The sequence below is a fragment of the Triticum urartu genome, chromosome 5A, assembly GCF_056163025.1.
Source record: "Triticum urartu cultivar PI428250 chromosome 5A, HENAU_Tu73, whole genome shotgun sequence".
In the NCBI taxonomy this organism is placed as follows: domain Eukaryota; kingdom Viridiplantae; phylum Streptophyta; class Magnoliopsida; order Poales; family Poaceae; genus Triticum; species Triticum urartu.
The window spans coordinates 232,240,516-232,266,176 of NC_141877.1; the positions used below are offsets into that span (position 1 = coordinate 232,240,516).

Below are 25,661 nucleotides of genomic sequence, written 5' to 3' on the forward strand. Positions count from 1 at the left end.
CACCGACAGTACACAACGACATAAGTTTACCAGTAGCGCGGCGCCAGGGAGCGCTCTGCTGCTAATGCCATAGTAGCAGCGCGCTTTTTTGTCACCTCGCTGCTGCTAATTTTCAAAATGTGCACAGGGTTGGCCCGTTTAGCAGTAGCGCGTGACAGGAAAGCGCGCTGTTGCTAAGCTCTTAGCAACAGCGCGCTTTCTCTCCCGCGCTACTGCTAAGACGCAGGACCCACCACCTTTTCCACCTTCCCCTCCCCATCTCCTCTCCTCCCTTTCCCCTACCTCCCACATCCTCCCTCTCTCACTCTTCTTCTTCCTCAATACTTCTCCCCCATTACTCTCCCTCTTCTACCTACCTTTCTCTCTCTTCATTACTCCTAGCTATAACTACACCGCCTCCATTAATTCATCTCCTTTCTCTTTTTCCTCCCCCCTCCACTAGTTGAAGTTGTCTCCTCCCAAATTAGCTAGCTAGGTAGATGTAGCATTTAGTTAAGTGACCTATTTGCCCCCTAACTAGATCTTTCTTTGTCAAGAAGAGCTTTGTGCACTTTTGACCTCCCTACATCATCATCTCCACCGTGTGCTCGATCTCGAGATAGAGGTGTGATTAATATTTCATGCTTTTGCAAAACGGAAATATGTTTATGCATGTGTGTGTGATATTTTTATGGAAATTGTGTGTGTGGCATGAGTTGACGCCAAATTGTGAATTTGAGTTGCCTATGTTTTGCCGAAATGTCGATTTATTTCCGTTTCGGCGAATTCCGGGCAAACTCTAGATCTATATATGTCCTACTTTTAAGGAAGGTCATGCCGAATTTTTGTATGACTTTGATGAATGCACGCATTTTTATAATCAATTTGTTTATTATTACCGTGCAGAGTTCACGATGGTCAGTGGAACGATGGTGGACAGGTGGTTGCGGTCGGCGGTGCAGGACATGAAGGAAAATAACCTGACAGAGGTTTTATGTCCGTGTCGAAAATGCAAAGGAATAGTTTGGCTTGACCCCCATGTCGATGGTCGTGTCGAAGCGCACCTGCTCATGACTGGTTTCATGGATGGCTATACTCGGTGGATAACTGAAGATGAGGATGACGATGTTGAGGATGCCGACGGGGCAGGCAATGATGACACGGGGCAAGACGAAGAGGTGACCGATAATGGCGGCGGGGAAGAGGCCGGACATAGCGGCGGAGAAGGGGCCGGACATGGCAGCGGAGAGAACGACATGGACTCCAGGCAACAAAGTTCGTCGGTACTAAGTTCAATCGTGCGGGACCCTCATGTTCAAGCATTGCTTCACAAGGAGACGAGTACTGAGAGAGTTGCTTCTAGAGAGGAGGCTAAGCTGGAGCAACTGGTGGTAGACTCGAACACTCCATTGTATGATGGTTGCAATCCTAAGGTGACCCGCTTGAGTTTCACGCTCCAAGTGCTGAAGAAAGGCTAAAAACAAATGGACCGACACTAGCCTCGATGAGCATCTCAAGTACCTAAAGGATGTTCTTCCCGAGGGTAATCTATGTCCTAGTAGTGTTGATGAGGCCAAGAAGATCGTGTGCCCTCTTGATCTGCCACACGTTAGATACCATGCATGCATCAACGATTGCATAATTATCGGAAGGAGCACGCGGAAAAAACAAGTTGTCCGGTGTGCAATGCTTCTCGATACAAGAAGGCCGGGAAGAAATGTCCCCAGAAAGTGGTATGGTACTTACCGATCACTCCCCGTCTCCAGAGGTATTTTGTAGATCCCAAGGAAGCAAAGCTAATGCGCTGGCACGCGAAGAGGAAGAAGCCCGACGATGGAGATGATCCGAAGCTGAGACACGTCAAGGATTGAAGCCAGTGGAGAGCATTGAACAGCTTCTATCGGTATTTTGAATGTGATGCAAGGAACATCGTGCTCGGCGTGTGTACCGATGGCATGAATCCATTTGGCAACCAGAGCACCAACCATAGCACATGGCCCGTGTTTGTATGGATGTACAACCTCCCCCTGGTTGTGCATGAAATCGAAGTACATTCACATGAGCATGCTTATTCAAGGGCCGAAACAACCAGGAAATAATATTGATTTGTATCTGGGGCTACTTTAGGAGGAGTTAGACACGTTATGGAAAACACCGGCCAAGACATGGGATGCCAGCAAAGGCGAGTATTTCAACATGAGAGCCGCGCTGATCACGACAGTGCACAACTATCTTGGTTACGGATATGTGGCAGGCCAGGTGTGCCATGGATATTGTGGATGCACGCGGTGCATGGATGATACGACGTCTCAGCAGCTAACGTCAAGGAAAGATGGCGGGTCTGGGAAAATCGTGTACATGGGGCATCGAAGATGGCTCGAACAGGACGACACGTGGAGAAACCGTGGAGATCTATTCAATGGTCACGCTGAGCATCGAGGACCTCCACGTAAGCGGAGCGGTGCCGAAATCGATGAGCTATTGAAAAACTGGAAGGAGTGCCCCGCGCCGGGAAAGACGATGAGAAAGGCGCCGGAGCCGCTGCTGAAGGTATGGAAGACGAGGTCTGTGTTCTGGGACTTGGAGTACTGGCACAAACTCGATACACCTCATTGCCTTGATCAAATGCATATCTGTAAGAATGTCCTTGAGAGCTTGCTCGCAACACTGATGAACATGCCGGATAAGACCAAGGATGGGCCGAAGGCAAGAAAATACTTGCAAGATTTGGAAATCAGGGAAGATCTGCACATGCCGCCACGTAAAATGTTAGACGAGACAGAGACGGAGACAGAGGCACGGGAGAAGAAGGGCAAGAAAATAAAGAATGAGGATTATTGCCCCCCTTCTTGCTTCACCTTAAGTCAGGCTGAGATCAATCAATTCTTTAAGTGCCTTACTGGAGTCAAAGTTAGTTCCGGTTACTGTGGCAAGATAAGTAGATATCTAGACACGGATAAGAAAAGGTTCAGCAGGATGAAGTCTCATGACTGTCATGTGATGATGACGCAGATATTACCTGTTGCCCTTAGAGGGATAATGGACAAGCACGTCCGTGACACGCTTATTGGTCTCTGCAACTTTTTCGACATCATCTCTCGTAAGTCGATCAGTGTGAAGCAGCTCCGAAGGCTACAGGAAGAGATCGTTGTGATACTGAATGAGCTTGAGATGTACTTCCCGCCCGCGTTCTTTGACGTGATGGTGCATCTGTGTGTCCATATTGTGGATGACATAATAGACCTGGGGCCGTCATTCCTGCACAACATGATGCCGTTTGAGAGGATGAATGGGATCATCAAAGGATTCGTTCGTAACATGTCCCGTCCGGATGGAAGCATCGCCCAGGGCTATTTGACACAAGAGTGCATCTCTTTCTGTGAGAATTTTCTATATGGCGCAGACCAGCCGCCTGGTGTTAACAAGCACGATGGGAGGCTCGAAGGAGAAGGTCACTGCAACGGTCGCAGGGAACTGCACGTGGCATACTCAGATCGACGCAGCGACTTTGACAGAGCAAACTTGGTAGTGCTACAACACCTAGACGAGGTAGATCCTTTCGTGGCACTGCACAAAGAAATTATCGCAAAGAAGTATCGTGACCGGGGGGTATGCAGGACGGACGCCGAAGTTACTAGAGAGCACAACTCCACTTTCCTGCATTGGTTCAAAGAGCATATTATTGCTAATCCCACGGAGGAGGGCTCTTAGGACGGATTGCTCATATACGCCTTACCACAAGGCCCCTCGCCCAACCTCGTAACCTATCAGGCATATGATATCAACGGATACACGTTCTACACGGAGGCCAAAGATATGGACAGTGATGAATATCAGAACTCAGGGGTGACGATGGAATGCATGACCGGCAGCGACAACGGCGCAACTGAACAATTTTATGGAAGGGTCAAGGAGATCTGGGAGCTTGACTACTCTGGACTGCACAACACGACGATGTTCCGTGTCAGATGGGCTAAGAATGTCGAAAGAGAAAGCTGGATTTTCACTACCATGACTATACCCGACGCCAAGAGCGCTACCATGAACGCTATGGCAAAAAACGAGCCATGGGTACGCGCTAAGCACGTGACACAATGCTTCTTCATAACCGACCCATGCAATCCCAGTCGTGTTGTCGTGAGGAAAGGCAAAAGAAACATCACTGGAATGGATGGAGTCGCCAACGAGGAAGACTATGATCAGTAGGGCAACCCAATGAGGGAAGATGACGACGATGATGAAGTATACGTCAAAAGAAGAATCAATACTACATTACCAAAGAAAAATCGTACTCCATGGAAAAGGCAAAGTCACAATGAGGGGCTCAATTATTCTTCGATGAACAAGAAGGGAAAGAAGCTGACTCAAAAACGAAAACGTTAGCACTGAGGAATCGGTCAAATGATGTAATATATATATGTTCCTATTTTGTATACACACTTAATTAGCCATTATTATGCATGGGTCCAATGATGTAATATATATATATATATTCCTATTTTGTATACACACTTAGCCATTATTATGCAAGGGTCCAATGATGTAATATATATGTTCCTATTATGCCGAGGAAAAGAAAAAAGGGAAACTGGTTATAGCAGTAGCGCTTTAGTGAAAAAGAGCTACAGCTAGTCAAGGTAGCAGTAGCGGTTTCTGCAGAAAATCGCTACAGCTAGTCAAGGTAGCAGTAGCGGTTTCTGCATAAAACCGCTACAGCTAGTCAAGGTAGTAGTAGCGCGTTTCGTGTAAACGCGCTACTGCTATGTCCACTTAACCCAAAATTCTCCCTCTCCCTGCTTCATCCCGCCTCTTTTCCCCCAAATCCCCACTCTCTCTTTCCCGGCCCCGTCGCACTGCCGCGCCCGCCCCCGACCTCGGCGCACTCACCCCCGACCCCGCCGCGCCCGACCCCGGCACGCTCGCCCCCGACCCCGCCGCCCCCGACCCAGGCGTGCTCGCCCCCGGCGCTGGTGCTCGCCCCCGACCCGTTGGCCCTCACCTCCCTCCTCTGCTTCCTCCCCTCCCAACCTCGGCCGTCGTCGGGCCTGCCTCCTCGCCCTGCACCCTCTGTAAACCACCCCCCTCTCTCTCTCTGCTAGCTAGGGTTAATTTACTTAGGTTTTAGTTATGTTAATTAGGTTATCTATTTAGTTATGAATTTAGATAGGTTTCAAAATTTGCTAAATTTATATGCAAATTTGAACTGGACATGTGATATGTGGATATGTCATGTTTTGGACATGTCATGTTTTGGTAAATGATCTGAGTTGCCTATGTTACGCCGGAATGTTGATTCATTTCCGTTCCGGTGAATTTCAGGCGCTCGATATGTCCATTTTTTAGCAAAGGTCATGCCGAAATTTCCCGTGAATAAAGGCATGATTTGTGCTACATAGTTGGCATATCGAGTGCTGGCACATAGATTTCTTTTTTATCTCATTTCTCATTTATTCATACTTTTAGAAATAAATGAGGACACTTAATCATAGGAAACATGTCGAACAACAAAGAAACTGGGCCTTCTGACCAAGATGCAGACGAGATGGATTATGAGGATGAACAAGACTACCTCGACTTTTTGACTGCTAAGCAAGGTTTGCAGGTCCGCCTCGATGACGGTACTGACGCCGACACTGGCACCGACGGCGCCGGCACCGATGGCGGCGCCGAGACCGGTGGGGAAGGTACCGCCGGGGAAGATACCGGCGCCGATGCCGGTACCGAAAAGAGGCATAAGAAGCAGAGGATACGAAAACCTAACAAACTAGGATTGGATGACTTGTGATCACAAAGATGGCACCTGGCAAGTTTGAGCCATTAGAGCCGGAAGAACCTCGCAAGTGCTATGGGAACCAAGTAGGATGCATCCTACGGGAATGCGCGAGCATCAATGACGCAGTTGCTCCTAACAAAGTTGCACAAGAGATTCAAGTTCCCCGGTCGGGATGATAACATAGAACAACCGTGGGATGATCTGAAGATGAAAAAGATTAACAATCACGCCATGGGCATGTTCAGCAATGATTTGGCCTCCTGGAAATCGAGGGTGAAACGAGCTATTGAGGCTGAGGAACCCCTGTCCAAGATTCTGGAGGAAAATCCGACACTTACGGAAGAGGAGTTCGAAAAGTTCAAGGACACTTGCGCTACCGAGGACGCCAAGGCTAAGGCTGCGAAATTCAAGAGCCTTCAGCAAAGGAACACGGGAAAGCATCGCCTCGGAAGCCATGGCTACCTCCGTAAAAGGCCCATATGGGATAAGGAGGACGCGGAACGTGAAGCCGCGGGTCTCCCAGACCCCTTCGCGAAGTTCACCAACCCCTTGGAGCATGACTTCATCAGGGCCCGCTACAAGTGGGACAAGGAGAAAAAGGTTTTTTACACGGACAAGATCACGAGGAAATTGATTAGACTACTGGAGAAGCAACATCAGCTTGCAGCCGAAAACCCTACTTATCTGATGAGGCCCAAGTGGGACACCCCTCTCAACCGGGCCTTGAACGAACTTAAGGGACTACCTTTGGGCCAGCGGCCGCAATATGGTCGTGTACACGGCGCTGGAGATGGCGCCACGTGGAAGGTGTTTTACAACGAGGGCCCGGAGGCCAAGAAGCAGAAGAAGAAGTTTAGTCAGGCGGACATCGACGCGAAGGTGAAGCTTGCGGTCGAGAAAAAAGCAGCTAAGGACGCGAAAAAGCAGCCGAGGACAAATATGAGTTGCTACAGCAGGCAGTCAATGCAGCTGTAATTGCCTGCAGAAATGATTTTGCTACTAACTTGGTTCCAGTTATCATCAACTGGAGAAGGAAAATCCAGACAAGACGGTACATGATTTCCTGTTGCCCAATTTCGTCGGGAGCAACTCCATGAACAACAACACCATCGCACCATCACTTGCTCACGAAACTGGGCCTCCTCTCGCAGCTGCTCCCGCTCATAGCAGCCCGTCCTCAGTCTCTGGCGCGCTTGGTGGGCCTTCATCTTTGGTTGAGCTCGACGCCGTCACGGTAATTACATGTCGCACCAACATATATATATATATATAATATTCCATTTTTGTTGCCTTTCGGATGTTTTACGCCACAGACATATGTGTTTGCAGGCGAAAGAAACCCCATGCACCATACTCTACTTGATCAAAGGCCAGAAGGTGGACGTGGGAAAGGGGATGATAATGGACCCCTTGCAACCCACGTTCCACAACCAGCCGAGCCCTGCTGGGCACTTCAGGGTTAGCTTGTCCAGTGTGAAATCATGGCACGAGGATTTGCCTCCTCCAGTACAGCATGTGGGAGCGGACGACGAGACCCCACCGCGGATTGGAAGCTGCAAGGGTTGGGTGCTGCTATGGCCGAAGAATCTTATTCGTCTGGAGCCGGCCGAGAGCACACCAATAACCACACATCAACAAGCATGTGCGGAGACCACCACCCCGCCTACGCAATTACCAGCTCCTGTAGTGTCGGGTGAGAGCGGCGGACGACATGATGAAGGGGGTGCAATAGTGCTGGCTGATGTAATTTGTCCTGTAGAATAGAGACTGGATGATGAGATGGAGGTCGACCCTATGGATTTCCTCAATACAAACGCGTATGACTGTGACATAGAATTGATGAGTCAACCATATGACGAATCGGGCTATCAGCTTGCTAATGAGGATATGGATGATATGCCCGGGCAGGAAGGTCGTAGCAGGAATTGCAAAAAGTCTCTCTTCATGAAATCCTCACAGGACACGCCTGAAGATGCCGCCTCAACACAGGCTCAACTATCCTAGCGCGAGGGTCATACAGTACTTAGCCCGGGAACACTGGGGCAGGGGTTAAGGAAGGGTCTAAAAGGTGTGCCCAAGAAAAAGGAGAGAAAAAGATCGGGGAAGATAGCTGCCTCCAAACAAGCCAGAGCACATAGCAGCCAAACGATGCATTCTGAAGAGCGTGTACCCATAAAAGGTGCGGCCATGTTCCATCTCACGGCGAGCCGATGCTACCGCCGAAACCACTGGAGGCACTATCAGGGGATCTCAGGAGACTGCACGACCATGTGCTGTCGACTGAGAAAAGCCTACTAGCCTCAAAGGATCCAGGATATCCGACATACGCGGCTCGTGTGCCTGAGGGGAAGTGCTACGTCGAGACACGGCCCGCGGAGGTGTTCTTCCTGCGGTTTGACCATATCTTTGAGATGTTTCTGACAAGGCGGCTCGATTTTACAATTGTCTGCCTTTTTGAGCTACATATGAGCTCTGTCATGAACAGTGAAGAAGTCTCGCAAATCTGTGTGGCGGATCCGTACTACATGCACGAGTCTTTCTTGAGTCTCGGCGACTTTGAGCGTGAAACTGCTAGGGACTACCTCCAAAACTTCATGGTATAGAATAGGGACCGGGAAATTGTCCTCGTGCCTTATCATCCAAAGTAAGTCAGTTTCGAACAACCCTTTCATACATTTCAATCATTCCTTCTCTCTCTATGGGGAATAATTTTAGGTGTCTTTTCCCCGCAGCAATGGGCGCGCCGTCCTTATCGTTCTTTATCCGCAAGTCTCCCACGCCGTGTATTTTGACCCTTCTAGAGACTACGAGAAAAAAGACTACACCCACATAATGAATATTCTAGATGATGCTCTCCAAGGCTTCAGCTTTAGAGGTGGCCACATGCAGATCAGGAAACAAAGGAACAAGAAGATGAGTTTCGCGCATAAAACTAACTTCTCCTGCATCCAAGTCCCAAAACCAAGCAAGAAGGATGGATTGTACATCCTCCATCTCATGAATCAGTTCAACACGGATCACCAAAAGCTTCGCATGAGAAGCAGAAATGATGATCATATCCACAAGTGGCTAGAATCTCATGGAGAAGCGGATTATAAACGTAGAAATGACTTCTTTCACATCCAAAGCGACATTGCGACGATCATCATGAAAGAAGTCGTCGATGAGAAGGGGATGTTCCACCATGGCCCTATATCGCGAGCTGACGTCCGAACTCGCATAGGCATGCAACGTCTAGACCTCACGCCATTCAAGAAGCTAGGGTCCATCCTCGATGATATGGAAGGATGGAACTTCTAGTGATTTATGATGCCGATGATGATGATATGTGTTGGTTGAACTTGTATACTATTTGTAGTGATGCAACTTTGTGATGTCCATGATCCCTGCCGAACTTGCGTAACGCTATTTTGTTAGTTTGCGTACGATGACCTGCGTACCTCTAGTTAATTAATTTGCATACTGTATGTTGCATCTAGTTGCTAACCCTTTCTTTTTTGGTGTTCTCTAGTATATTTTGTTGCATATATATGATTGTACATCCTTTTCATGAACATGCATCTCTAACAGGTACCTAGTTTCTTGATGGCGAGATGGAACTGCTATGTCGTGTACAAAGGGAAGGTTCTGGGGGTGTACAACGAGTGGCATGAGTGTCAGGCGCAAGTGAATGGGTTCTCGGACGCCAGCCATAAAGGCTTCAAAAGCAGACAAGAAGGAGAAGCTAGTTACTTGAGGTTCACGCTAGCGCGAGAGAGGACTCGTAACCGCCATATCATGTACTGCATAGTTCCGCTCTCACTCATAGTGATAGCTCTTCTCGCGTATACCTTTGTTTAGATGGATGAAGTTGTAGTTGCAAGTATTCAAGACTTGCATGTATCGCTATTTTCGAGATGATGATAAGATACCACTTTGTGTTGGATGATGATTATGACGAGACTATTTGTATGTATATGCTATGATTACATTTGTGGTCTCGCAGGCATTTGTATGTGTATCATGATGACATTTGTATGTGCTAAAGATTCTTCTATAAAGCCTGTTCAAATACAAAACAAATATGCCGAAAAAAACAAAAAACTACTAAAATTAGCAGTAGCGAGTGGAGAAAAGTTAGCAGCAGCGCGGTTGTACCAGTAGCGCGCACAGGGAAAGCGCGCTATAGCTATTAGCAGCAGCGAGGTTCCTTTAAGCGCGCTGCTACAACACTTTTGTAGCAGTAGCGCGGGTGGACCAGCACTACTGCTATACGTTAGCTGTAGCGCCTTATTGGTAGCGCGGGTACCCGCGCTGCTGATAGGCCTAAAACCCGCGCTGCTGCTAGCCTTTTCCCTAGTAGTGACCCATCACAAACTCTTCTCCCTCGCATTACATTATTTGCCATTCGCCTATCGTTTTTTCTCCCCCACTTCACCCTTACCGTTTTATTCGCCTCTTTTCCGTTCGCCATCTTTTTCCGTTCGTCTCTTTTTGTTTACATTTTGTGTGCTCATTCTTTGTGCGAATTACTGTCATATGTCTGAAACTGAGGAGGATATCATTGATAAAGATAGTGGTATTAACATGGAAAACTTTGATGCTTTTGTTGATCCTCATGAAGATCCTACTATTTTACACACTAGAAAATTTCGAATTGGTAGTGGTAATATTATTGGAAAATGAGTTATTCAAGATTGTTTTACGTGTGTCGGTGCTTTGCCCACTATGGGAGGATCAATTCTTCATAGAACTAGTAGTCTTGCAGATGCTATATCTTTGCTCATAGTTGAACTTGAAAGACAATTTATGCATATGCATTCTTCCATACAAAGGATTTTCTTAGAATTTTTCAATATTGAGCATTCTTCTGTCAAACGCGCAGCTACTATCTTTTTGGCACATGAGTTCAGATTTATTATGAAAGAAGCTAAGGAAATTTTTGCACACTATAGGGTGGATGCTGGCCGTCCACCCATAGAGGCTATCCTTTTTAATCAGGAAGATATAATGTGTTTACAATTTTTAGATCATGTTGCTTATAATGAAAACCTTAGAAAGAAGGTTCCTACCGATGTTCCAGTCAATAGAATTTCTTAACTTAATGATAATTTTGCTATTCAGAACAACGGGCTAGGCTTTTCTCTTGAACAAAGTCTCATGACTTTCTGCCAAAAGAATTCTTATAATGATGAACTAGTTGTGCAATATAAGGGGCCAAAGGAGGAACCCATTCCTCCCGAGCTTGATCTTGAGGACTTTTGTCCCATTAAATTTAGCCCTTTTGATTACTTTTGCTTGCCTTAAAGAAAACTTGCTGCCGAACGTAGGGAATACGAGATGAGTTTTCGCGATTTGCCTTATCATTATTGTGACAATACCTAGATCTATTCGCGATTATGCGCGCCTGGTACGCCTCCTCCTCCTCGCGCCGCTCCTCCTCCTCGCTTTTACTAAAGACTACCGCCAGCGCCTCCTGGTAGGCGGCCTCCGCCTACTGGTTCTCGTCGCGCCCGGCGAGGGCCGGCGGTGGGGAGCCATGACGCACGTTGCGGACGCCGTGCCTCTCAACATCCTCGTGCTCAAATGCGAACCACTACTCCCAAGCGAGAGAGCCGAATGCGTAGGCGGGGTCGCAGCGCTGCACCGGCGTCAACAGTTGCCGCCGGTGCCACACCTCCTCCGCGTGCGCTCGCGCCGACCGTGGCGCCGCGACACTGGGATCCTCTTTGGATCCAAGTGCCAGTTGTGTGGCAGCGTCACGTCGGGATAGGGAAGGGGGACGCGGTGCTCCCAGTGCCACTTCACCTGGTGCACTGGGACGCTGATGCGCTGCCAAGGCCGACGGAGGTGGGGGGAGCGGGCGGGAAGGGCCAGCGGGGGGCTTACCCTTGCCCTTGCCGGAGAAGAAGCCCATGGCGATGGCTAGGGTTTGTCGCCGACAGGGGAGCAGTGTGGGTGGCAAAATGGGGACAGGGGCGTCTGGAAGCAGATGAGGACGACCCCCACCGCATGCTCAAATTAAAAAAGGCTGACCACCGTAGCTGATGCATGGGCCCGCGGTGGGCGATCGTCATTAATGAAGACGACTGCGATAGTTGGGCGGCCGCTAGGTGGGGATGTGGTGGACACCCGAACAGTGCAGATGCATTTCAGCCACAAATGGTTTCGTTCCGACGCGAAACGAACACATTTTATGAATGGGTTGGCGTGTTGGGCCAGCACGTTTGTCCGTGACGAGCTAAACGAATAATGACGGACGAAATACGTTTGGAGGTGCTCTTAGCCGCACGCGTCGCTCGTGGCTCATGTACACGAGCCGTGGTTGTGGAATCGCACACGGCATGCGCGAACGCGTGCATTCCGGGCTTCCGGCCGTGGAGGTACTATAGCTAGTGCGTAGTGGCTAGTGGGCTAGGAGGAGAGGTTTTGATGGTGCGTGTGAAGATCCATATCGGATCAGTGATAGCAACAACACACGATCATCACATCCATCTCCTCCGCCACATCCCCACAGCCTAGGGCCAGGCCACGGGTCATTTTGTGTCTAGATTCACACAAGAAAAGTGCACTTAAGATGTTATCATAGGACTACCTTTTAATGATTATCTCCATGTGCCGCAGCATTACGGACAGTTGCTTGCCATGCCTTTGGATCACTTTCCGCACTGCCTTTGCTAGAGCTAAGCTAGTCGGCCGGATCGTGTGGGCATCCGGCCCTATGCATGCACTCGAAATCCCTATGGAGGTCAACGCGTTGCCTTTAGTTTGTTTTGCTCTGCTTCTCTTCTCGTCAACGCACTAGCTAAGCTATGGCCGCAACAAATTCTTGAGTCAACTGCCATTGATGGTGGTACGGCTAAGGTTGATGCTGGAAGGATTTGTAGTTGACAGGGTCCTCGTTCGGTCAACTCGTCAGTGTGCAAATGAAGACCAAGGTCAGACGGTTCCTCTTTTCTTTTTTTCTTTTTTTTTGAGAAAGAAAACTTCTTCTACTATTTTATTTAGCACTTCCGCTTCGGTAGACCCCCTTCAACACAAGGACGGCTAAGATTGTCCCATACCCCTTCATAACAAAGGGCACGATGGGCAAAAATCAAAAAAGAGGCCGCCCGCCCGCTGTCCGGCTCGTAACGTGTACGTATTCATATACGCTTTTGATTTTTTTCCGGCCGGGACGCCCCACCAGTGCGCCAACCCCCACGCCCACGTCCTCCTACGCTAATTACGCGCGGATAGGCATGCATGCATGCATGCATGCTAGGCGCGGTTACGGGCCCCGTTGCCGATTGACGCGCTGCGGCCTGCCGCGCTGCACCCCCGCTTCCGCCTTGCCTACCGCGCCGCCCGCTTACGCCTCGCCCGCCGCGCCGGCCTGCGGCGCCCGCTTCCACCTGGGCCTGCGACGCTGCTCAGCTACTGCTTCGCCTCGCTTCGGCCGCCCCCGCTTCTGCCTCGGCCTGCGCCGCTGCTCAGCTGCCCCCTTGCCTCGCGTCGGCCGCCCCTGCTGAGGCGCTGCCGCTGCCCCTCGATGCCGCATGCCGCGCTGCACGCCTACCGCCTGCCGCGCTACCGGCTGCCGCGTGCCCCGACGCCTGTCGTTGGCCGCGCCCGCCCCCGACGAGTCTGTCCCTCCCATAAAACCGCCCCGACCCGCGCTCGCCTCATAGGAACCGCCCCCGACCCCGCCTCTCCTCTTAGAAACCGTCCCCGACCCCGCGATCTCCGATCGGTCTTCGGCGCCGCGGCTCTCTCCGGCGCGATGCCTCGTGGACGCGGATGCTTCGGCCGGCGTTGGTTCGGCTGGGGGGGCGGCAGTGGAGGCGTAGGGAGCAGTCACCGGGCGGGAGGCGGCGGTGAAGGCGGCGGCAGTGGCGGTGGACGCGTCGGCAGCGGTCGTGGACGCGGCGCCGCGCCGGGCGGTCTGTGGCCCTCTAGCCTCACCGGGCCACAGACCGTGGATATCTACCGGCACGGCATCCCTGTGCCGCCGTCGTGTCGCCTAGCACGCGGCTGGCACGTGACGAGCGACGGCTATGCCACGCCTGGGCCGGCACAACCCGGTCCGTGGAACCCCGAAGGTCGCCTCAACTTTTGGCAAGGACGCGACTTCGACACCGTCGTCCACTTCTACAAGTCTCGGGGCATCCGAGCTGACGCTCCAAACGCGCCCCTCGCGCCCCCCGCCGCCCCGGTTGTGCAGGCCCGTGCCGGTCGGCGCGCCGGCCGCTCCCGCCGCTCCAGCGGCCGCCCCTGAGTTTCACATCCCGCCGGAACTGGCGGCGATGCAAGAGGAGGGTGACCCGTTCGAGTCGCCGGGTTTGATCCGCGCGATCCGGAACTCCACGTCGGAGACCGGTTGGATGCCGCCAGAGGATGTTGTTGACCCGAGGGACCCGGCAGACGAGCGGGATACTGACAGGCGATCAGGGAGTCGACCGATACACTAGCGCAGCAGTCGTCTACCGCGGAAGAATTTTTCGGATACTTGGGCAGTTCCGATGACTCAGACGGCGATGAAGACGGCGGGCAGACGGGAGTGGTTGATCTTCTGAGTAGCGAGGAGGAGTAGTTAGATTTGTTTTAGTGTTAATCTCTTTTCATGTAAAATTTCATTTGAATGTAAAATATCCTAAATATGAACGAAATTATGTTGCTTTAACGAGTAATGGAATGGTTGTATAATGTATTAGTTATTAATATTGTTTTTGTTATTAATGGGATATTTCCATTGATATTGTAAAAAGGTGAAGTAAACACATAAAATACCGGCAAAAAATTTAAGCAACATAAAAAAACACCCAACCACTGATGCTGAGCCCATAGTAGCTCACATAAGCTACCCAAATCAAGCCTGAAGGCGACTCGCGCGGCTGATTGAGCCCACTAACGGGCCCAAAAACGGGGTCCAACGGGACATTGAGGAGTTAGATTAGAGGAGTTCGAAATGGGGGGGCGGAGGCAGCTATTTAAGTCGCTCCTCGCGCCACCCCGCTTCCGAGGTGGGACTAAATATGGCGTTGCAACTCGCCCCTCAGTGCACGCGGCCGCCGCAGGGCTCAGGAGGCCGTTTTCTGCGCTGTCACCGGCCGGCCCAGTTCGGCCCATAGAGGCAAGGCGGCACTCGCCCCCTCCCACGGTCCACGCCCCCTCCCCTCGCCCGCGCGGGGCAAATTTTTTGTGTGGGCATGTTGGAGGCGTGCATTGGGCGGGGAGATCGAGGAGGATGCGGTGGGGTGGGTCAAAGTCGGTGGGTGCGGGGTGCGGGGTGGCGGGATCCTAGGGAGGCGCTCGTTGGCCAGTTGGGATCCGCGGTAGGTGGGATTCGGTGGGTCCGTGGCGGCGGGATCCGAGGGAGGCGCTGGTTGGCTGGGATACGAGGTAGGTGCGATTCTGTGGATTGGATCTGCTGTCATGCACGGGTTTGTGGCGGCGTGTATATGAAAAACATGCATGATACAATAACACGGGAAAAAATGGCATGAGACAATAACATGGACGGGTGCGTTTTTTCACCACGTCGGTCAACCCAGGTAGTATAACACATACAATGGCATCATCATCATGAAACGACAGCAAACAAAATAAACAGAATTTTGAAACTGCAGACTAATGCACCAAAGTTCGTTGCTCGTTGCCCTAGGGGTACGTGGATGCTGTCGACAGTTATGCCAACGTGCGGAAAAAGTTTCGTGCCATTTGGCGGAGAAAAAAAATGTAGTCGGGAACCCCCTCCGGTAGACCGAAAAGAAGCTCATTGCACTGGGGGTACGTGATCGCATGCATGCAATTGCACCAAAGTGGACGGACATGCGGGCACGGCCTATGTAGGGCCCCACGTAAGGTTGGAACGAAAACGGACACAAAACGAACATTGCGTCACGCCCGACCAGTGTTTTACGGCATTAACACGGGGAAAATCCTAGGAAATGCATCGAGCGTCAGAAAAATATGCAAACTGGCAAGGGTGCTATCGAGGGTGATGCTAGCGTGTGGAAAAATTTTTGTGCGATTTGGCGGAGTAAAAAAAGGTAGTCGGGAACCCCCCTCCGGTAGACCGAAAAGAAGCTCGTTGCACTGGGGGTACGTGATCGCATGCATGCAATTGCACCAAAGTGGGCGGACATGCGGGCGTGGCCTACGTAGGGCCCCACGCAAGGTTGGAACGAAAACGGACACAAAACGAACATTGCGTCACGTCCGGCCAGTGTTTTACGGCATTTTCACGGGGAAAATCCTAGGAAATGCATCGAGCGTCGGAAAAATATGCAAACTGGCATGGGTGCTGTCGAGGGTGATGCCAGCGTGCGGAAAAAGTTTCGTGCGATTTGGCGGAGTAAAAAAAGTAGTCGGGAACCCCCCTCCGGTAGACCGAAAAGAAGCTCGTTGCACTGGGGGTACGTGATCTCATGCATGCAATTGCACCAAAGTGGGCGGACATGCGGGCACGGCCTACGTAGGGCCCCACGCAAGGTTGGAACGAAAACGGACACAAAACGAACGTTGCGTCACGTCCGGCCAGTGTTTTACGGCATTTTCACGGGGAAAATCCTAGGAAATGCATCGAGCGTCGGAAAAATATGCAAACTGACTTGGGTGCTGTTGAGAGTGATGCCAACGTGCGGAAAAAGTTTCGTGCCATTTGGCGGAGTGAAAAAAATAGTCGGGAACCCCCTCCGGTAGACCGTAAAGAAGCTCGTTGCACTGGGGGTACGTGATCGCATGCATGCAATTGCACCAAAGTGGGCGGACATGCGGGCACGACCTACGTAGGGCCCCACGCAAAGTTGGAACGAAAACGGACACAAAACGAACGTTGCGTCACGTCCGGCCAGTGTTTTACGGCATTTTCACGAGGAAAATCCTAGGAAATGCATCGAGCGTCGGCCAGTATTTGGGCAATTTTTTTTCCGAACTTGCTACTTTGGACAGAAGCAGCGGCCGGCCGCATTTCAAAACAGTACAAAGGGAATTACAGTACAAAATAGCAGCGTCCGGCCGCATTTTATCACAGTACAATGAATACAAATCAGGTCTAGTAATCATCATAGAAAATAAACAGAATTTCGAAACTGCATATAGAAACAGTACAAATCATCACGTAACGGTACAAATCAAGTTTTCTGGCACACATGTGCGAATAAAAATTGCAGTACATATCAAGTTTTCTGGCACACATGTGCGAATAAAAATAGCATAGGTTATTCAAACATGACTCGTGCGATCACTTTTATTCTTCCTACAAACCAAGTTGCGTCTCTACGCCCAGTTCCTGAACAAAACATAAAGAAATGGGTGAGCAAATATAGTTGGTAAAATCAAAGTAGCAACATAACAAAAATAAAAAGGTTGCAACTCACTTCTCGTTCTTACTGCATGTAGCCTTGTTATGACCCGGGAGACCACACAGACTGCACAAAGGACCATTTTTCTTCTCTGTAAAATCTTTTGGCCTACCATTCTTTGTAACGTCGGGGCCCCCTTCGATCGCCCCTTCTTAGGTGCACGATTCGTCGAAACTTTCTGAGGATCACCAATACCAGGCTCAACTTGTTGCGCCTGACTTGCCTCCTTCTTCAGCATAGCATACCTTCTACTTCCTATAAGTTTCTCCTATGAAATCTTTTTCTGCGCTATTATGTTGTCCAGACACTTCATTAACTCGTCGTACAAGAAGGGATCATTTGCTGCAACATGAGCAGCTTCTGCGGTTTTAATGGTTATTGCACTATACCGTTCTTTCTCCAATGACCCTGACCAACCCCATCCAAACATATCACTCTTCCGCTGCACAGGCAACCCATCTCTCGCATGTTTGGACAACCAATGCAGGACACAACACTTTGGTATTTCAGTTAAATTCAGATGATGGAGAACAAACAGAATGTGTTTGTATGGCAGCCCTTTCCGAACCATCCTAAGACAACTGCATGTAATAGTTTCTTCTGAGTTACCTGGTTCATAAACAACATTGTACCTGAACTTGTGGTTATCCTTCCATGTCACCATGAATGTCTGACGGCCAATTCCCACGAGCGTCTCAAATATCTCCAACTGACCCATCTTATGCAAATCATCTTGCAGGATGTAGAAATTAGCAGGTGTGAATACTTTGGCGGCATGCTCCTCAAGGGCCTTATATTCAGTAACCGATGGTGGTTCCTTCTGGAATGCCTCGTAGTCATCGTACGCCTCGTTCTCACGCAGGCGAACTATACAGTTCTCATAATGCACCACCAAATCTACAATAGTCATACCGTAGTCCAGGTGAAGGTGAAGGCAGGAGTTGAGGCTTTCACTCCTCTGGTTACTTCGCATACCAAGGAAAAAACCATCGGAAAGATATGAAGCTGCCCACAGTCTCCTCTTCCTGTACATCCTGTCAAGCCACTCTTCAGTTCTATCCGTCTTCCATTTATCATAGAAAGCTTTCCATCTCTGCTCAAAGTTCGCTTGAGAAGTGGCATAGTACAAGAGCGATCTGAACTCATCCAGTGACTTGTAATGCAGGTGCCTCTGCATATTTTTCTCGATATGCCAGGAGTAAAGACGATGGAAAACATCTGAAAGGACAGTCCGAATAGCCCGGATCATTGCAGCGTCATCGTCTGTGATGATTGACTTTGGCTTCACCTGACAATTTGCCTTCATAAATGTCTGCAGCAGCCACACGTATGTCCCTTCTGTCTCGTCAGCAATGATGGCACAACCAAACACTGTGGTGCAACGGTGGTTGTTAACTCCGACAAAGGGGACGAACGGCATACCGTATCTGTTCATCTTATACGTGCTATCAAACACGACCACATCTCCGTAGTCCTGATAGTCCCTCCGCGACTGTGCATCGCGCCAGAACATACTCTTCAGTCTCCCTTCCTTGTCTTGCACATACTCAAAAAAAACTCAGGGTCCTTCTCCTTCCTGCTCCTTATAATGCCAACTGCCGTCTCTGCATCACCCTTTGCAATGAGCTTCATTTTTTCTCTGTAGAAAAGATTGTAAATGTCCCTCCTGATAAGCCCGCACTTATCGTACGAACCGTATCTGCTGATGAAGTTGTCTATTATAATATGCTTTCTTATCCCGGCCGGTTCCATCGCCAATATCTCGGCCCTCTGGCCATCTCCAATCCGTCTGTGTGACCACAAAAAACAAACCTCGTCGGGCCGAGCCATCGCGTGGTTGTGATCATCCACGAATGATGCGACGAACCAAACGTCACGTTCTCTGTCCAGCTTCACCACCATATGTGCACCGCAGTCGCAACGAGTCTCCGGTCTAAGCCTGCGCTTGCGGCCCTCCATGGTTATGGACTTGTTCTGCCTTCTCCCTGCCCTGGAGCAAAGAAACCGCCGGTACCGTATCATTCCCGAAGCACCTCGTTTCACCTTCTGTTTCCTGATACTAAACCCTTGCTCTCTGGCGTGATTGTTGTAGAATATGTATGCATCCCCTTGTGACCGAAAGGTCATAGCCATGACCTTCCAATGTGTCTCAAGCATCTTCTGCTGCCTTTGAGCCTCCTCAATATCGATCTCTCCCTCATCGTGATCAACGCTAGGACCATCTGACTCATCCTACAACATTCATTTGAAAATATATATGTCAATTACTATCATTTAAACCCTCATTTAAATCATAGTGTTGATCGATGTACAACATCTATCAACTAACCTGGCTCAAATTATCTGCAAATGATTCCTGCCAACTATGTTGCACATTGTCAACATCCACATCTTCCTGCAAATTTGTACACATAGTTAGCCATGCCATACTTTGCAAATTCAAAAATAAAATCAAAATATACGCCACTTATGTTTTCACTATTTGCGCCATGTTCATTACTATGAAAATCATCCGGAGGTAAGATATCATATGACGAGACGGAATCATTGTCGCTGCTGTCATCATCTTCGTTCAAATTATCATTATCAGTCTTAGTCACCTTATCAGTATCATTCTCGTCCCTCCCGAATGTGGATTCTTCGTCCATGTCAACACGCCTAGCTAACTCACAAAACTGCAAAACATTTGAAGTGTTGATTACAACAATGACAAAAACTCATGTTGGTTTGCAAAAAAAGAGAAAGACGTGCAATCCATGAACCCAGCAGCTACCATGAATTTTTTCTTAATGCAATGGTTCAAACAACACTTTTTTGTGTTGTGCGAAACAACTAGTTGAGGTTGCCCAGCGGTGTGTGCATATTATGTGATGTCGTCATGACAAAAATAAGTGTTCTTTAAATTAACTAGCCCTAACTTCTATCCTAGATTCGCCACTTAACTAGCCCTAACATCTATCCATCATGCCTGCTAGGTTTAGATGACAAACCTTGCCCCGCGGTGTAGGCGTCGCCGGCGTTCGACGACGGCAGCTGTCCCCGCCTTGAATCTACCAGCCGGCCACGTGCACGACGAGCCACCGGCCAGATGTTTGGTAGGATCCGCGACGGGGGGTGGGGAGACTGGTCCGGATGCGGCGTGGCACGTCGGGCCCTTCACGTCCGGGGGGTGGATGATGACGGTGAGATGCGGCGACGCACGCCGTTGGGACGGTGACGGTGGCGTCTGACGGGGTCGGACGGCAGCGATCCGCGGCGCCGGCGATCGGATGGGGCGGGCGAGTACTAGAGGTGGGCGGTGGAGTAGACGGGGTGCCTTCACGTTCGGGCGGTGGACGATGACGATGAGATGCTGCGACGCACGCCGTTGGGACGGCGACGGCGGCTTCGGACGGGCTCGGACGGCGGCGGCGGACGGGGTCGAAGGGCGGAGATCCGCGGCGGCGGCGATTGGATGGGGCGGCCGGGTAGACGGGGTCGCGCGCGAGTAGATGGGGTGGGCGGGTAGATCGTGCAGGCAGTTTTTTTTTTTTTGCATGCGCGTGGTCTATGTACAACCGCATAATACAAGATGGGCATACCCTTCTTCCGTATGACTATTCTGCCCTTCTACGTTTTGTTGGGGGGGGTCTACCGAAGCAAGCCCCTTAGAATAATTGAAATCACCTTGCCTTTTACGTACATACTACTATCAACAGAAAATAAAACTCAAAAGCAGACAGATCACCTAGAGCAAAACCTTAAATCTCATGATTTTGGCGTCCACAAGCTGGATCCTCTCAGGCAGCCCGGGCCGCCTCGGGCGTGGCCGTGAAAGCCTTCAGCGACTGTAGCGTACATAATTCAAACAAGGCCGGCCTGGGGCGTGGGCCGATGCTGGCTCCGCCATTGCGGATCCTCAAACGTCACGAGAAACACTAGACTAATCAAGACAGCAATTCAGACACTGCATCTAGGAACTATTACCAGCATAACCTTCCATATATTACAGACGAGACCATCAAGCTAGGCAAACCAAAATAGCCAGCGAAGGGAGAGAACATCACCGTCTTCATTGCTTGATCATGTTCATCCCCCTCCAGGAGCCATGCACCGCGCCGAACACTTGATTTGCTCCGTTCGGAAATGAGAAGGGCTCCCCCAAATCACCGCACCATTGGATTTTGACCAAAGGGCTTAGATTGCGTCGCTCCAATACTACGCTCTAATCCTACGCGCTCCAAGCGATCATTTCCGGAAAAATGTAAGATAAAATTCATGTTAGAGACATGTTCACACGCGAAAGTGGTGGTGTACGTGTGTCGTCGCAGTCATGCGCTGGCCTAACGTTAGGTTTCATTGCTTCCTTCGTTCGCTCGAAATGGTAGAATCCTATCTAACCAGCTAGCCAGCTAATGAGCTTTGGCAACATGATTAGCATGTAAAGTAAGCACACATTTGTCAGCCTCTCGTCTCATGTGAGACAGTGAGAGGAGCCGTGTGGGTGTGGCTCATGGAGATAACGTCCGGACGCCCCCATGCCGCTCACCTTTTTGGGAGAATCTTCTCAAAGTCTGGACCGGCCGAGATACGGACGGGACGTCTCACCGACGACGACGACCGCTGTGGGTGCTGGCTGGCCACGCTGCTCCCCTGGCCCATACGATGAGAGGAGCTGCGAGCGCACGGCGACCTGCGAGTCAAACACTGGACTACGGTGGTAAGAGAAGTCCACGCATGCATCGGCGGTTGGGCCCACACGATAAACGATCCTCACGGTGGCGGGTCGCCACGACTAGCTTCGTACGCTACAACCGTGGATCAGTGAATGAATGCTGCGATTCTCCGGCCGCTAGGGACCAAATATATGCTCGTCTCGTGGATGTGCAAGTGGCGGAAGAAACGGAGAAGCCGGGTCGTGTAAGCTACCGTAGCCATGTTCTTTCTTCTGGCGTCTTGTTAGCTCTCCGCTGAGGTGAGGTCCCAGCCTACATTTGTTCCCTCCCAAGCAAAAACTGTACGCACTCCAACCACCGTTTCTACGTGTCCTTGTCGACGTGAGAAAACCCTACTACTCTACTAGCTTCTTCATGTATATATGCTTAACTTAATTCTTTTTCAAAGATGGATGGTGAAAGGGAACAATTAATACACCCTTGCTAAAAGATAGCATAAGAAGTTCGGTTTGTGGACTTCGTTCACTCCCAGCACACAACAATACAAGTACGGTATCTCGAGACAATGAAAGGATAATTTTTTGAGGCCTCAACATGGAAATGATGTAGTACACGGCAAAAAAAAAAACGCTAACTGAGCGATGCATGAAGACTTGGTGTTCATATTGGCTTACGGAAAGGCAAAACAGGCCCGACAGTCGCAGTACGTGTCCTGCATGGGCGGGAAATCCGCTACCCATTATGCTAGCAGAGCATGCATCTGCCTCAACAACCTGGATCACACCAGGTAAAACGCAACCCCCCTCTCTAGACGACAAAACTTCACAATAGGAACGATGCGTGTTTGCTTTCATTTCAACCAAGGGCAGATGTAGGGTTATCAACCATGACCATGAGAATATTATCAGTGCTTCAAACACACCATTTTCAAGAGGGAGGCGCCGTTAGTGCATCGTTGTTGCATGATCCATCCCAAGTCTAAGGTTATCACCTAGAAAGTCCCTATGTTTGATCACCGTTTACACTAGTATGCCGAGTGCAACAACCCTAGCTGAATCTTCAATTTCGACATTTCAGACCCTCGTGAGCAGGGGGGAGACAATACCCAGGAAAACCTTGGCTGAGACCCCAACTTCGTTAATGTATGGTCCTGTTATTTCATAAATCATGCATCAGTCAGTAAGTACCAAATGTAATTAATGGAACAAAGCGTGTGAAAAGCCAACAGAGAGCAAAACAGAGGAAAATTGGTGCCTGACGTTTAGCAATAAACCAGTGGCATACGTGCCAAATTACCAATTGGATTGTCCATTGGCATTGACTAATCATCGTGTCGCTATCAAAACCACAACAAATATGTACACCAGGCGGGCAAGAGGACAGACACGTGAAGTCGACGAACCGTGTTTGCCGGACTTACATCATGTCTAAAGATCTACCCCCACGCTTTTAAAAAATCACTTCAAACCAAATTACCTCCCTGATTTCAAGTGACCCAGTTTGACCATGCAAAAGGTAACCAATAATTGATGCATAGGGATATTAGACTCTGGTGCCTGTCATTCCAATATACTGCAAGTCCATACCACATCAAAGCTATCGTTTTCAATCCCAAGTTCAAAGCACCTTATACAAAATACCTAATTTAGTAGCTACGCAATATAAAACTTCATCAACTGAAAAGCACCATATGCTATAGCTATAGCTTGACCTGTGAAGAAGAAAGTGTGCAAATTATTACCGAGTACTCCATCTGTAAACAAATATAAGAGCGTTTAGATCACTATTTTACTGATCTAAACGTTTTTATAAAAGTTTACAGAGGGAGTACTACTCTACATCGATCGTCGACCTATCTATTAGTATATATTCCATACGATAATACTTACATACATCTTTACGCACCAACTAAAGCGAAGTCAATACAAGTATGTTTAATCAGTTGTAGTCTAGTGACACCTTTTTATCTGCCTGATGGCAGTCGAGTCGGCCAACGTGCGTGCATGCCCGCAGATCTTCATGAGAAGTGCGTGTCCTTGACAGCATTCCCACAAAACCTACAGTAGTAAACATGCATATCTATCGTCGGGTATATATCCACTGTAGTCATCTGTTCATATCCGAATCGATAAAGTAAACTTATACAAACGTATACCGCAACTACAACAATAAAGGTAGCATATTTTTCTTGGAGTAGATGGTTCAAAGGTCCAAGAAAACTGCACACGCCAGGAATATATACGACCGATTAGTTGATGCCAACTCAGAGTTCACGGAGAGAAAATGATTTGGAACCTGGTTGTAAGTAAAGAGCATCATTGTATATCGTGTAGGGATGTGCTGTCACTTGTCATTAAAAAGCAGTACGCGACGGTTGCTGCAGCATGGATTGAATCATCAAAAAGGTGACCGCAACTTGGCACGAAGAAAGGTACCACGGAGATAAATCGATCATTCGATGAAGCGAAGAACATATTCATAGTGCGTCTAGCTAAAATTATCCTCCTCCTCCAAGAAAAAATATCCCGTCAGAATTATGGGAGACAAGTAGTATAGTGGCTGTAAGAGGGTTACAGAGGAAGAGAATTGACGTAATTCGATGTCTATATTACTCAGCGCCTTAGGGTGAGTACATATAACTCCTATCTATAAAGAACGCTGGAGTACCCGCCTCCAGGGGGCTTTGGCGCACGAGTGACCTCCGTGCCATCGTTCTGCGATGGCCTCCCACCATTGGCTCCCTGGTACGCTGTCGGTCGTCCGATCTCCGTGGCCGCTTTGCACCCTGCTTGATATCCTCGGGAGTCCATGATGTGTGGGCTACGGGCACGCACGATCCACCTTTCTGCGGGGCTTTGTGTCACGCCCGACTGCACCGTCTCGCGCACTCGTCCGCGTGCCATGAGTGAGGCCGGGTCGGCCTGTCAGCGTCCTTTGGCCCCTGCCGGGCTTTTTCGCTTGCACGAGTCGGGTTCGAATAAGCAAGAGTAGGTTTATTACTCGCCTCACAAGAGTCTGGACCTGGGTTGAACTTGTACCCGTGTCTACTTGATCATGTGTGGTGATGACCCCTTGTCACAAAAATCCATGTATCTTCACTTTATTCTATGTTAGATACTTTGTGAAACACTATTGATGTTATCATCTAGCCCTTTAGGCATATTTGGTTTTGAACCTATAAATACTCATAGCCCACATCAGATCTAGGATTATACTAGATGAGAAAAGACTAGAAAGCCCAGTGCCTCCTTCCTCCCCTTGTGAGGATGAATGTATCCAATGCATCCTTCATGGGAATGGCCAAGACCCAATCTTGATGGGGATGACAAAGACCTCCATCTAGGGGATGATCCCTGCTTTGTCTACTTCTTGTCCTTTCGGGTTTGTTTTTGTTCGATGGATTGAATGAGTAGGAAATGACCGTAAGTGTTTGTTGACTTGGTTCCTATCCAAGAAAAAGGCTTGCACACTTGGTGTTTGTTCTCTAATTTTTTGCGCCACACCGAGTGGATGGCGGTTGTTGTCAGCGGTTGTTGTCGACAATGGAGGGAGAGTGGATGGCTAATGTAGTGGGGGAAAGAGGGTAGGGGTGGTGTAAATGGAGAGAGAGACAAAGTGGGAGGCGACATGTTTTAGAGAGAGACAGAGGGGGGGGTAGGTATTTGGTACAGAGAGATCGTCACAGGGGGTAGGGGGTCACAGAGAAACGCTAGGTTTATGCCAGTAGTATGTACGAATAAATTAGTGTGCTAGTTACATTCACACACAAGGGCCCCAAATTTTGACCATAGGCAGAGCAATGGCCCATTTCTGACGTCGATCCAATAGAGGTACATTGCATATGGGTTCAAAATTTTGACCATGTATAAGATGTTGTAGCGGTATAAAATCATGTGTGATATTCTCTAATCACACAACCTCCTATTTACC

The 25,661-nt window shown here is 49.4% G+C and overlaps 2 protein-coding genes across 2 annotated transcripts; both read right to left on the minus strand.

The window, feature by feature from the left end:
- Window positions 1–17,344: 17,344 nt before the first annotated feature.
- LOC147970891 (protein FAR1-RELATED SEQUENCE 5-like) lies at window positions 17,345–18,496 on the minus strand. The gene has a single exon (XM_087523705.1). It carries the CDS (start codon window positions 18,494–18,496, stop codon window positions 17,345–17,347), a length of 1,152 nt encoding a protein of 383 aa, XP_087379831.1.
- Window positions 18,314–19,724, minus strand: LOC147970892 (protein FAR1-RELATED SEQUENCE 11-like). The gene is made up of 3 exons (XM_087522707.1): window positions 19,539–19,724; window positions 19,406–19,471; window positions 18,314–19,308 (listed from the first exon to the last, which is right to left on the minus strand). The coding sequence occupies exons 1-3, from the start codon at window positions 19,722–19,724 to the stop codon at window positions 18,595–18,597; spliced, it is 966 nt and encodes a 321-aa protein (XP_087378833.1). The 3' UTR covers window positions 18,314–18,594.
- Between the last annotated feature and the right edge of the window lie 5,937 nt (window positions 19,725–25,661).